Below are 14,955 nucleotides of genomic sequence, written 5' to 3' on the forward strand. Positions count from 1 at the left end.
ATATATGCTCATTTATTTATCATTTAAGGGGATATATTCAATATAAGAGATTTATTGACTTTTAATAACTTTTGTAGATTTTAAAAGTCTATATGTATTCAATTAAGACTTTTACATATTCTATAGAAGTCTAGTGGTATTCAAAATAAACTTTCATATAGTTTTAAAAAGTCAAGTGGTATTCAACATTGACTTTTAAAAACTCTATAAAAGTCTATAAGTATTCAAATTTTCAATAGACTTTTAATAATTTCATGGAATTCATTAACGTACAAACATTAAAGTCTAATGTACAACTATAAATTGTCAAAAATTGTATTTGGTTCAACCCAAAAATTTGGATGGATTTTTAAAACTTCTAACTCATGCACAAGCTATTTATTTATCTATTTTCACATCACCTCTTTTCTTATCTTCTCTCCTCTCATCTATCTTTATCACTCTCTCAAATTTTCGAAGTGTATCTCTTTATATATTTTCATATTTTCTTTCAAATTTTTCATTTTTTGGCTGATTGTACATTTAATAATTTTTTATTTTAATATCATAAGAAAAATTGAATTCTAAAATTGATTTTGTGATTTTTAATTTATGATTTATACAAATTAATGTAATATTCAATAATAATAAAAGATGATCCAAAAAATATCGTTTAATTCTTAATAATTGAATAGTCTCGCAACAACCAAGATTTTTTAAATTTTTTTTAGCATTTTCAATTAATATGTAAGCTATGATATTTTTATACAAAATTATATCCACACAATGCTAAATAATATTCTTTTCACATGTATACTTCCAATTCAAAAACAAGGTTATATATTAATCAATTGATGTATTTTAAAAAATTTACAAACATGCATACAAATCCACATATATACACATGTAAGGAATAAATTATTTAACTTTTAAATAAGTAAATTTTTTATTAATACAAATATTGAAAAATTATTTCAAACTGAATATGTTATATATGTCAATTAATTATTGGTTCAAAGAAATTAATAAAAAATATTATGTTATAATTAAGTACAAAATTTATAAAATCCTATAAAAAAAATATTTCACAAAAGTCTATAAAAATCTTGCAAAAAAGTCTACATAAATCCACATAAATCTGTTTATAAATCTGTGAGATTCTACAAAAATCAATAAAAATATATCAAATTCAAAAGAGTCTATCATTTGAAAAAGTCATTAAAAATCATCAAAACTCTGGATTGAATATACCCCACTTATATTTATTTAGGACCGAAAAATCGACTTCAAAACTATATTTAGTTATTTACGAACTTAGAACTTCTAATTTTTCTAAATGTGATTATAAATACACCGACAAACACCTTTTTAAATTTATTAAATAAAATATCTTCTCGAATAAAAAATTTTGAATTCGTATATGATATCCGTCTTTAATCTTATAATTATATAAATAATAGGCAAAAACTTATGTGATACGGTCTCACGGGTCGTATTTTGTGAGACAAATCTCTTATTTGGGTCATTCATGAAAAAATATTACTTTTTATGCTAAAAATATTACTTTTTATTGTGAATATCGATAGGGTTGACCCGTCTCACATATAAAAATTCGTGAGACCGTCTCACAAGAGATCTACTTTAAACAATAATCATCAAAATATAAAATAAAAAATTGATTTAACAAGATTTATTGGTAAGCTAAAATATATAGTAAAAATATCCCTTGACATATAGGTGACTTGAATTATTATCCTATTTCTCAACTTACCACTGCTTGTGGAAAAAACACAAACACGTTTTCTAGACTAAAATTTTGATATAGAATAGTTCCTGATTAAAACATTTACTCATTTTCCCCAGCCGGAAAATCAAATTTTAGATTTGCACCAGGCTTCCACTTTGAAGCAATATTTCATGTGTTACAGGCATTAACAAAGTTTACTTCATGTAATGAAAATTGGAAACAAAAAATTATCAGAAATTAGAGGACAAGAGTTCTGCAAATTGAAAATTTGACATACAAAATCCAGATATCGGAGAGCACTACATTGCACACAAAGCCATATTGCAATTGCACGTAATACTGAATGTGTGGCCATGATACAAGAAATAATTCCGTGGCTTGAACTAAGACCCAACTCATGAAAACCCACTCCACTACCGTCGAGCAAGTTGGATTAGTCATATGATACACATAAAACATTCAAGACAAGTAGAAAGAATGAAGCTACAAAGATGCTGACAAAATTTACAACACACAAACTCGGTCACAAACTAGACTTGGGAATTAATTATCTCAGTGAAATGCTGCCTCTATATATGCGCCATCATAAGTTCCCTGGAGGACGTGCAGCTAGCTGCATTATCCTTAGCTGAAAAAATAGAAAGATGAATGGCTACTTGCTAGAACAAGGGGAGCGGCCAATAAGCCTGCATTGATCTGGAAGTAACGAACATATCGCTTGACCATTTACGGGGAATAGTTCACCATCAATTCCACAGCCATTGTGCGTGCGTTTTCCAGGTTTAACCTTCACCGATTTTACCTGCATTTGGTGAATATTTTTATCAGAAAAGTGGGTATACGCTATATACTCGAGCTTGGAAGCTGCAATTAGTTTATCGATAATTATAGGGAAAAAAAATTATCCTATATGGGCAAGAGCTGTCTTAGAAAAATTCCTCACAAGAAAGGAACATTTCTCAAGCAAAAAGGTTTTGAAAACAATTCCAAAACTATAAGGTTGTGGGTAAATAATTGTCTCCAGCTTAGCAAATGAAGCTGTATTTATTTATTTATATTTTATTTTCAATACATAAATATGGTCTGATAGACAGCTTTACCTTGATATATTCAACATATGGTAATGAAATGTGCTTGCCCCTTTGTAAATTCAACAGGAATCTCAACAGCCTCAATCGTCCACTTCCACGAACCAATAACAAATCCAAAGTGTTGTCATCATGCTCTGCTTTTGGGGCCACCACTTGAGAACTCAAACTTTGAACAGTTTTACACGAGTGATTGCACACCAGCACACCAAGAAATTGGCCCTTAGATTGCACCCATTTCTCTTCATCTTTTGGCAGCATTTCCTTCTTTTCATTAGCCACCAAATCTTCGGATGGTCTTGGGAATTCAATTGGATTTTCCACATCCCAGTTAGGCTCGGCGTCCCACCGAGGCTCCGCATCCCAAATCGGACCAGGATCGGATATTGTTGATGAGTTATCCTCTCTATCATTAGTTACGGTATTTCCCCAAGAAGACATAGTGTTATCAGTTGTGATAGTTAATCCAGCCCATCCCTTATCCGTCCTTGACTTGGACCTAGTCCTGGGCCAGTTTGGAGTCCCTGTATGTGGCATTTGCGGATGGATAACTTCCGGTTCGGCTGCTAAATTGCTTCTTCCAACTGATAGCCGTTTTGACTTTGGATCTATGGCTCGCACATATTCGGATGGTTCACTGCTGCTACAGGTAGCATCTAAATCTCCTCCAGACATTCGACTTGGAGTCATTATTGAATCAATACTTGATAAGCTAGACGCTCGAGGAAGGCCTTCCTTGCTTGATCTCCTCATAATATCGGTGTATAACTCTGACATGTCAATAATTTCCCGATCAGCTGAAATTTTGACCTCTCCAGATACTCTTTGTGCTGGAAGATATTCCACCTCGTAACTGTACTTTGGCAAGCACAAAAATTTGAGAAAACCAGCCACAAAATAACGTAAAGGTCCAAATCGTTTCTGGTATTTATCAGAGAGCTCCAACACTGCAGTAAGAACCAATCTCGCAATAAAAATTAATTTCCATGAAATTAAGTGTCATAAGGCATAACTGGAAAAATATTAGCGTGCTACCGAATGAGCAAAAATTTATGTGATTGAATGCTGAAACATGAGGTGATTTAGATAGTACAAACAGTACCAGTTGTGCCAGGATAATGTTAAAAAAAAAATTGATAGGAAACTAAATTTATTATAATATTAAGAGGTTACACCATATGCGCGGATGAGTAATCCGCAACACCGTTACAAGAAAACTAACTTAAAACACAACGCAAAGACATCGTCACAAGATTCTCACGACCATACAAATTTCCATCGATCAAGTCTGGGAGAAAAGGATAATGTTAAAATTAGTTTAGTAACGACAACATAGACGAGGAAAGTAGCACATTTCTAAAAAATTAAAGTAGAGAAATTCATAAAAAGTATTAAAGATTTGCTTAAGATGGTTTACATGTCAGTTCAAAAAATTCACCTCTACGGCAATCTAAACCACAATTAACAGAAAATCTAGAGAATACGAATCTAAAATCACATGAACTATAGTTATGAAATAATTTCAGTCTTTTCAGGTTTAATTTTAAAAAATTAGAGAAGATGAGATTAATACATCCACCCCAGGCGAGTATGGGAAAAGGGTTTGGAAGTTCAATCAAATTACAAAGTAGTCATCAATGCAGGTCACCAAAAAATATTTTTCAAGTAATTTATAAAAACAATGTGTAGGCCACATTTAACAATTTTTTTCCACTCTCCCAATCCAACAACAATGAATAACCACCTCAAAATAAACATCGCTTCGATCTGACTCTCAAACCCTTTGATCCAAGTATCATAAAGACGACAGGCAGGATTTAGAGATCTTAGTTTCCCATATCAAGGAAGAACCACCTTCAATTAAACAAACAGCCATATTTCTAGTAGAATCTAAAAGTATTATATCAGTTTTAATTTAAAAATGATGCATGAAGTATCACTGGAACAAAAAAAATACACAAAATAACTAGCAAAGTCTGTTTCACCAAAACTTAATTCCGATATTATCCATCACAAGACGCCAAAACAGACTGCAAAACTGTATCACAATCTTAATCTGAGCCGCCAATCTAGTATTATAATCCACGGAAAATATTTCAAATTTTTTATAAAATACATGAAAATCTACTTGGCAATCCATATCCAGATTCAAGTGGCGCCCACATAAATCTAAACACCCTTCGGTGAAAAATTCAAAGCTTTACTGAGGTGAGAGTCTGAGACAGATCAAATTCATCTGTATCTCCCACTGTAACTTTCATACATGGAAATGAACTTCCTGCTAACATCATGATGACAAGAATCCGTTTTAATAGTAAACTATCATGTTGGGATATATCCACACAGCATCTCTTTGAGAAAGAGAAAATGCACAATCATCTTAAATATAGAGACCAAGTGTTATCACCTTTCCATTTTATTAGTAGAGCCACACATTATTAATTTGAACTCCTGCCTCTTTCTTAAACTGCCTACATTGCAATGGTTCTCACAAGATTCACCAACCGTTTTTCGCAGATACAGAAACAACTCCACTTAGTGATCCTACAGTTTACAGTATGATGGCATAGGCAATTTGGCAAATTCTGGAAGTAGAAAATATTGCTAGACTTAGTATAGTAAAATATCCACCGTATATTAACAGGTTGACTAGCAAGAATGTATCAACAATTACTAGAGCATAAGAGTTCAGCATATCAGATTTCAGCACTCAAATGTAAGTAAAAGAACTACTGGCTTCAATGAAACAAACTTCAAAAAGTTAGCACAGACGGATGGAAAACAATGTCACCAACATCCCAATGAAAATCTGAAATTAAAATTAAACTCAAGCTTAGTGCAACTTGATTACCATCGCTAATAAAACCAAAGTATGCAACTGTCATCCCAAAATGAATCTCTCCGTTGTGAATCCACTCCACAGCAAAAACATCGGTCGCAGTAAGACCTCCCTGAAACCAGCCCAAAAAACATACATATGATCCAGTATTCTGTGGAGAAGTTTCTGATTTATATCCATTTATTCTGAGTGATTAACCGATAATAAACACCACAAGTCATGAATCAGTCGCAAATTGTGCATACACTTTTGAGTAATAAGAAATCACGACGATATTCCTTCTTCATGTATCTACAGTTCTTTTCTCGGTGACATGGAATGGACAAATTCTATGCATGTGCCCCTAAATAAACACTCTCAGCCTAATCATGTAGTCACCTAAAAAAACTTCAATGTTAACTATGATCAAAATGTACAAAACCAGCACTTTAAATGTGCGGTTTCAATTGACTAAATCAGAAAAATGAAACCTTTTTTGGGAAAATCCAGCTCATCGATGTTCACAAGAAATCATTAACTTATTTGATGACTAGCTCAATAGTGATTTAGCATCATAAAAGTTTCTGGCCCACTCGCTCAAACTTTTAGTCCTGAGTAGATTTTATGTGTGATCTTGCGTGTGAAAAATGTACCTTGCGACTCAGTATTAGAGTGAGTTCAATAGAATAACCTATTCCGGGTATTTCATACAAAATATCAAATTAAAAAAAGTACCTTAACTATAGCAATTGCTGCAGATATCGGATCTCTAATCCCTAGGACAGTCCAGACCAAGGAATTATCAGAGCCAGCAGGTATGATTCCAATTGGAACTGAAATGGCTTCTTTTTGGTTGTCTCTACTCAGTAAACCATTCAAAACCTGCATTTAGGAAACACAAACAAAAATTATGAAACACAAAGTAGCCTCTTCAGAAATTGTAATACTATTAAGAACCAGAATCCATTTCTTCGTGTGAGCAATAAAAACTATTACAACTTTCAGAAGTGTAAGGTGTAAAGTTCAAACTAAACAAAGACATGAAAGAAACGGTCAAAGAATATCATTAGAAAAGACACAATAATCGCTTTGATCATCTACTAGTTTTTTACGTCACAGAAATTGCTAGTCACCTAGTTAATAATTTTTCAAAAGACCATAGACAACAGTAACCACAAAACTGCTGAAATTCAGCAGCGGAAACACAGAAAAACAAGGTTAAAGACCCCTAGACAGGTGATGAAATTTCAAATGATTTAGAGTACAGCCACATCCACTTGTCACCACAACTGTCTGAGAACTTAAAAGTGCCAAATTTTTGTGAACTTGTAAAAAACAACAGATGATATCAGTAGGAGAGTAATCCTCCAAACATTATAATTTGCAGGAAACCATCTTAGGTACAATAGTAATGCTCTAGGTCAAAAAACAAGCATTCATACCAATAATAATCTGGTCAACCAAATCGGCCAGAATATCAAAAAACCTCCTAATAAAATTAGTATGAAAACCACCTCAATAAAGATTATGAATTCCAGTCTAGAAATTCAGATTGTTCCTTCGTCAACATAAAAAATATTACACACCAACAATCATAACGGAAAATGCACAGCCTTGGAATCAAAAAATTCCGATCACTGAGAAAATATAACTAATCTGTCGAAAGTATTCCCTTCCTAAGAAAAACAGAAAAGATAAAAGGAATTCAGAAAACCTCATTTACAATCCCATCCCCTCCGACGCATATAATACCTGAAATGAAAAAAAAACATTGAACTAGCAGTCAGATAGATCAATGCAACTGGATCGGAATTGGTTATAAAGTAGAATGGAAGTACCATCAGGACATGTACTGAAATCAACACTGGCTGCGAGTTTCTTAGCATGACCAGCAGATGTTGTGTTAACAACCTCTAACTCAAATCCTGCAATCTGTAAATTAGCAAGGTAAGAAGACTTTAATTACCTGTCCACCTCCTGATAAGTGTGACCATTTCAATGATTTAATGTATAAATTATAAACCTACTGAATCGTAATTTTCATTAATTAATCCAGTTTTACATTGAAAAATCACTTTATTTTGATGCATATGTAGGACGCAAGGTCGAAGGAAACATCAACATCAAACTTGGAATGCCCTAAACAAAATTAAAAGCTAGCACACCAACAATTTGTAAAAGGGTGTTTGGGAAAGCTTATAAGCTCTCAAAAACTGTTTGGTGAAAAAAGTATAAAATAGTTTATAAGATTGAAAAATAAGCTCATAGACAACTTATAAGCTGGTTTAGAAAAAGTTAATTTATCCTAACTTGTATTTTTAGACCTAAATCATCCCCACGACTTTTATGATATCTAAAATCGTAAAATATATTATGAAAATAGATTTCATGGCTGTGATATTAAAAATATTAACAGTAATAGAACTTAGAAAAAAAGGTAATATTTATAATGATTATAATGGCAATAATATTTATTAACTATTATGCTAACTACAGTAATAATAATAACATAAGTAGTAATGATAATAATAATAATAATAAAATTTTATTTTAATATATAAAAATATACAAAATAATTATTTGAATTATATTCATAATATCACATCTGTTTTTGTAATTGTCATAATAAAAACATCTTATAATAATAAACAATTGATAATTTGATATCAAATCTTCAAATTTAAATATCTTATTTATTCAAACATCTTGGCAGCATATTATTATACATCTTGGCAGCATATTATTATAATATGACCATAAAACTTATAAACTCCTAAAACATCTTACAGGAGACTAGGAGAGCTTACAAGTTGTTCAAAAAAGTTTGACCAGACAATTAAAGTATTCAAGGAATAACTATTTGCTCACTTAGCCAAAATGAAGTGATTCTTGGGGCGTTACGGTATTTAACAATAAGCCCACAAATAATACATTTGTGACTTGACCCAGTTTGAGCAGAAAATTTTCTGATACCAATCAAGTTACGAGAATCGGAACTGAATTACATCACAGCATTTTGGGAGTAACTCTCTGGTCCAGATGTTATTTATGAATTGAAAAATTAAGGGAAAGGGAACAACTTTCTTGTATTTATTTACCAAAGCACTTAATATTATTGTTTAAAGTATTTTGATTTGAAATAAAATTAAAGGAATGTTAATATTTATCGCTAAAGCACTCCATCATCTGGTCTTTCTTCAATCCAATTAAATCTAAAGTACAAATAAAAGTTAATAGATCTCAGAGTCTCCACATGCAATGCAGATCATAATAGTATTATCTACATCATGTAGCTTAAGTAAAAAATACCAAAAACAACTTACTTTAAATATGGGTTCGACCAGGCCATGAAATACTTTGCTTGAACGACCGCGCCCAGACCGAGGGTTTAAAATGACGAGCATTTTGGGTCGACTCTTACATCTTATGTATGACTCAGGAGGGAATTCATTGAAAAGTTGATCTGACCTCTGCTTCTTAGAAGCTAGAGGATGAGGCAAGCAATTCACAAAACACTGCTGATCTGCAAAAGCATTAACCCACTGAAGTGCATCCTCTGAGTTAGGAGCTAAAAAGCGATAGTCTTTTCGATTTCTCCCACTTTTGATAAAAAGGCCACCACACGAACCCTTTCTTAATGGATAAGCATGCAAAGTAAAATGTCTAAGACCAACACAGTAAGATAGCTGCAAAATAAAATAGATATTGCTTCCAAATCAGTTCAATTAGGATAAAATGAAGAAAATTAACAATGAACCGATATAAGATTACCGAAACCAAATCTTCTAGAAACAACATCTCCGAACCCCAAATCAATGCCTTGCTCGTCAGTTTAGCATCAACTGCATCTATGTCCTTTTTCTCTGATGCTTGCACCTCAGAATTTTTACTAGATCCCCTTTTGTCCAATGAAAGTTTCCCAGAAAACACTTCGTATCCCAGTAAGTCAGATTGCTCATCCCCAATATCAATCTTGTGTTCCACCCTCTTAGCTTTGTTAGAATAATCATTGCTGAAGCCAATATCACCACTTGTGGCAGCCTTCCCTCTACTGCGTTTTTCTGGAAAAACAGCTGGGGATGTGTGATGTGCAGTTGAAATTTGGGAACAAAGCCCCAGACGACGAAGGGATTGTGAAGTTGTCAGTCTCAAAGAACCATTCTTAGATAGACTCCCATTCTTCTGCATATTGACCTAGGGATGTCGGAGAAGGAGGAACATTTAACTACGCATATGTATAACTTTTTGACCAGAGATTCAGTTTCCAAAAAGAGAGTATGAGCATAAGTCCTCCTGCATTATGTATCATGTATATTTCACCATTATCAAAATACTCCAAATAAAAGTTAAATATTACCATTTTATACGCAAATAAATTAAACTATCGATAAACTTGAGCGTCCATTATGTTCATCTCAAAAATACAATATTATTCTGGGCTTCTTTTAAAAAAAGTGGTTTTCACATTTAGACAATAGTAAAAATAGGATCTTCTTATTTTTTAAGAAGCTGAAACAGAAGATCAGAAGTTGCGTTTTTGGCTTCTACAAAAGCACTTAAACAATCTACACACCAAAACAACATTTTGAATAGATAGCTTCTCAATCAGAATACATTCTTAAAAACTTCAGTACATATGTAAGAAATAACATCTACTCTTAGAACCAAGTTTGATACTTCAACCAAGAAACAAAAAATAACAATAACAGCCTAGTAAAGCAGTTTTACCAGTTTTTCATGAACCAAATCGTCATTGTGACTAAGGGAGTCAGAGGCCAAGGTAGTGATTTACCCGATCCTTCTAAGCTTACACCTTGTCCGTTATTCATATATTATACACACATGTTTTAAAAAAGGGATTTTGGGTTCCACCAAACATTACAATTGAACTATAAACAGATACACGCCCAGATCCCTACTTCCCATACAGATGATGAAAGCATCCATCAAACAGATGCATACAATAAGGTGCGCATGCATGAGATGGAGTTTTCATTTCTTTCCAAGCAACTATCCAGTCCTCAGGATTTTTCTGATATATGCTCAACCCTATTCTAATTTGGCACATTGGCATTTGAAATGGAAAGCATAAACTGAAGACTGCCGTTAAATTATATCAGAACAAAGTGAAAAAGAAGAAGACATTGGAGCAGTCTTCCTATGCTATAAGTATAGCCGGTTACTTCCATCACACAGTGTTGACATAGCTGACAGCAAAATTTGAAACTCAAAAAAAATATCTAGTTTTCACAAAAACTGGGCAGATAATTTGACAACGAAACCTACAAAATCCCCAGTTAATCATCCAGTAACGCATTAATCCAGCGTTCAAACAACCTAAATAAAGAAATAATATTGATCTCTAATTAACACAGCCAAAAAAAAAAGCAGCAGAAACCCGAAATTCAATATCCCAGGCTAAATTTAGCTCAATCCATCTCGAATACAATCCGATCACTGAGCAAAAGAAGTAAAAATATTCCAAGAAAACCCAGAACCAAAAACCACAGCAGAAAATCTACACGCATATAAACGAAAACCCACGCATCGGGGAGTTGAGAAATATCTTGCCTTTCTTGATTTCGCATACAATAAAGATTGTCTCCGGTGATTGGGGACTCTGCGATCGGTGGAAGTGGGGGAGGTGGGTGGGTAGTTTGGGGAAAAGAGGAATAACAAGGTGCGAACCATATACTGTTTTTTGCCTTTGATTTTTTAGCTTTCTTTATTCCTCCATTTTCTGCACTCTCTTTTTTCCTTATTTCTTTATTCATTATTATTATTTAATTAATAACTATTATTTATTCCTTTTTGTTTATCTTTGTTCTTGTTTGGTACAATGATGCTCTTCCTAATTTTGATTCCGACTTTTTCATTTGGTTTGTATCGATAGCTTGTAGCTCGTATGAATATAATATCTAAAATTTGAGTTGAGATTTCGAGTTTTTTCTCTTACTCAAAAATAATATCATATTTTTTCTCGTGTTTACAAATTTTTAAATAGAGTGTTTGATTTTTTAAAAAATACACGGATAAGATCATATTTATAATATGCTAATTTAATTGTTGTTTTATTCCAAAATATCTGAAGTTAAATTTTTGAGTACGTCTCTTGTGAGCGGTCTCACGGATCTTTATTTGTGAGACGGGTCAACCCTACCGATATTTATAATAAAAAATAATATTCTTAACATAAAAGGTAATATTTTTTCATGGATGATCCAAATAAGATATATGTCTAACAAAATACGATCCATGAGATTGTCTCACACGAGTTTTTGCCTAAATTTTTTATTTTCTTAATAAATTAGTGCATGGACAAATGGTTGGGACGTCTAATTTAACACGCTTGGGTGGATTATTCACTATAGTACACTAAAGTAAATTTAATTGTTGATTATCTATAAAATCTTTGAACTTTTGTTCGAATTCATTGCTTTAATTTGATCGAATGAACTTGATTTGAAAGTGGATTTGAAATGACGCTCGTAAATTCTTTTCCAATCACTATTATATCTGTCTAAAATAATTAAGAGTGAGTTTTTTGTGAGATGATCTCACTGATCAACCTAATTCATACTTAAAAAATTAATATTTTCATGAATCTGGTCGGGTTGTAGATTCGTCTCACAAAATTGACTTGTGAAACTGTCTCACGAGAGTTTTGTGAATAATTAATAGCGGGTTTGGAATTCCCATAACAATAATCCATCTGCTACTATATTTTTAATTAATTTTAGGTTGTGTTCATGTTAGAAGGGTTGAATGGATTTCGATTTCATGCATCTATCATGAATCTACTCAAATTATTTGGACAAAATTATTTGTATCAGATAATAAAAAATTATAATTAAATTTCTCCTCGATGTTCGATATCACCACAAGTGTATGACCAAGTTTTAATATAGTATAACAAATACGAGTATCGTCCCACAAATATTGATATATGACAAATTTACTTCAAACACAATTATTTAGTTAACTTGAACAAAAATATGAAATTTATTAATACCAAATCGAAGGTAAAATTAAATAATTCAACAAACATAATAAAATTAACTTAAATCAAAATAATAAACCACTAACGGTTGGAATTTCAGTTCACATACCTATTAATCTTATTTGATGATTGAATTTCAATTCATAAGCCATGTTTTTTACGGGTCTCTCTAAGCTATCAATATGATTTGTCAAGCTATATTAATATAATTAAACGTTTTGTATAGGTAGGTCTCATGTGATACCGTCTCACAGATCTTATCAGTGAGATGAACCAACCCAACACAAACAAAATACCATGTTCGTTCCCTGGGTAAAATTCGGATATAGCAATATAAAAAATCGGGCTTCTTCTTTGCTTCTCGCGACCAGTTGCTCTACGTGAACAAGATAGCTGCTAGTTTGGCTTGATTTGCCTCTGATTCTCGTTAGAATCCCAATCTAGTTTTTGGAATGAACCAATCATCAATGAATTTACGAATTTAGAGCTTCCTCCACTGTAAGGATATATTCCTACAATAAATATTAATTTCAGTATATGTTTAAATTTTGTGTCCATTCAATTATGCAGTGATTTACAATATTTCGTTGTTAGTTATGCTATAATTTACTGATTTAATTTGGTATAAATTAAGATAAATAAACTAATTCATTATTCTTGTATAAATTCCTGTTTTGTGGTATTTTTTTTAAAAAAAAATTCATTTTCTCGTTGTTTTTCTGTTTCTAAAACTGCAATCGGATGCGAAAAATGGCTTGATGAATTGATTTTTATTTTTGGGTTCAGTCTGAAGGTGGTGCTACATTTAGTTATGAGGTATTTCATCTTTAAATTTCTTTGTAATTACCTGGCTTGAGGTAGACTTAAATTTAATTCATTTTCATTTGTTGAGATTACTGCTTTGACCCATTGATTATAGTTTTTTTAGTTTTTTTAGAGCCATCTATTATGATTACACTGATTAAACTTATCATGTTAGTTTTTCTTGCAAATAGGTTGATAATAATTTAACTGTTCAAACTCTATACTCAAGAAAGACGAAGAAAGAGAACTTGAATAAGTGGTATAAGGAGACCGAGCTTTAGCTCTAATGATCTCACCTTTCTCCCTTGTAATGACTCGGGTTCGAGTCCTCCCACCCCCTAGAATAGGATTTCAAAAAAAAAAATAATAATAAGTGGTATACGTTTAGATTTATATGTTGTTCGTTTTTCGCATGTTTCAGGTGTTATGAAAACGTAAAAGATTATGCTTAATGTCAAATTCTTGCACTTTTTTAATGGCTTCTTGTTTCCCAGGCATTTAAATTACTATTTGTCGTTTAATTTGTTGATTGTTGTGATGTTCGGAAGAACCGTGGGAACCCGAAGTCTCTTTAGTTGTCTCAAAATTTATCAAAATCAACCGTATTACAATAAATATGAATGATTTGAGAATAAATGTTTAAAATCTCGAGCGTGAAACATAATACTTCTTTAGTAAAAACTAATATTGTTGATATAAAAAAATTTTTTTTTTTTCGTAGTATAACTAACGAAAAAAAACTTTTCACTTATTATAAAATTTATAAAAATAATACTTTACGGTAATTATAAAATTATAAAAATGATACTTTTGCATAAAAAGTTGTACTTTTGAGTCATAGAAGAGTATAGTATAAATTTATACTTTTAACATGAAACATAATATTTTATTTCAGAAACTAATCTTTTCGACTTAAATTACAAAGAAATATTTTTCGATCAAACAAACCTATATTACAAAATATATTTTTGACATAAAAAATATTTGCAATGAAAATTAATACTTCATGAGTCAAACAAGCATGTACTACAAAGTAATACTTGTACATAAAAATAATAATACTCTGACAATAAGAAAAATAATTTTGACATAAAAAGTAATTAATTTGAAATAAAAATTAATATTTTTCAATCATATATTATAACGTAATACTTTTATATAGACTGTAATGCTTTTGTGATGAAAAAGTATAATTTTAATTAAAAAAATACAGTTTTACAGTAAAACTAATATATTTGACGTAACATGCAGTTTTGCTCACTTATTATAAAATCGTAAAAATGATATTTTCGTAATTAAATAAATATTTTTGACATAAAAAGTAATACTGTTGAGTCAAATAAGTACATTCCACAAAGTAATATTTTTATATTTTTAATGTACAAACTAATATTTTTAATCGTAAAAACTAATATTTTTAATACCTTTTATGTCAAATAAATTATGTTAGGATCAAGCGCTTCTCACTAGATCAAAAGCTATAGTTGTTAGCTATGACGCAATTTTATTTCTTTATACT

The 14,955-nt window shown here is 31.5% G+C and overlaps 1 protein-coding gene across 2 annotated transcripts; it reads right to left on the bottom strand.

The window, feature by feature from the left end:
- Positions 1-1,977: 1,977 nt before the first annotated feature.
- LOC140970567 (sphingoid long-chain bases kinase 1-like) lies at positions 1,978-11,377 on the bottom strand. 2 transcript variants are annotated; one of them, XM_073432369.1, is made up of 9 exons: positions 11,204-11,377; positions 9,404-9,925; positions 8,956-9,318; positions 7,471-7,564; positions 7,347-7,384; positions 6,368-6,514; positions 5,666-5,765; positions 2,827-3,761; positions 1,978-2,528 (listed from the first exon to the last, which is right to left on the bottom strand). In XM_073432369.1, the coding sequence occupies exons 2-9, from the start codon at positions 9,818-9,820 to the stop codon at positions 2,379-2,381; spliced, it is 2,244 nt and encodes a 747-aa protein (XP_073288470.1). In that variant the 5' UTR covers positions 9,821-9,925; positions 11,204-11,377; the 3' UTR covers positions 1,978-2,378. The 2 variants fall into 2 exon arrangements, with proteins under 2 accessions (XP_073288470.1, XP_073288473.1); XM_073432372.1 differs by lacking the exon at positions 11,204-11,377 and adding an exon at positions 10,361-10,383.
- Between the last annotated feature and the right edge of the window lie 3,578 nt (positions 11,378-14,955).

The sequence above is a fragment of the Primulina huaijiensis genome, chromosome 2 (assembly GCF_012295235.1).
Source record: "Primulina huaijiensis isolate GDHJ02 chromosome 2, ASM1229523v2, whole genome shotgun sequence".
NCBI classification, from domain to species: domain Eukaryota; kingdom Viridiplantae; phylum Streptophyta; class Magnoliopsida; order Lamiales; family Gesneriaceae; genus Primulina; species Primulina huaijiensis.

Bases quoted from the DNA above. Each gene is read 5' to 3' on its own strand.
- LOC140970567 (XM_073432369.1), bottom strand. From the start codon at position 9,820: ATGCAGAAGAATGGGAGTCTATCTAAGAATGGTTCTTTGAGACTGACA. The intron at 7,385-7,470 runs GTACTTCCATTC...TTTTCATTTCAG, and splicing joins TTTCAGTACATGTCCTGATG to GTATTATATGCGTCGGAGGG. The intron at 3,762-5,665 runs GTAATCAAGTTG...TTCTTACTGCAG, and splicing joins CTTTGGTTTTATTAGCGATG to TGTTGGAGCTCTCTGATAAA.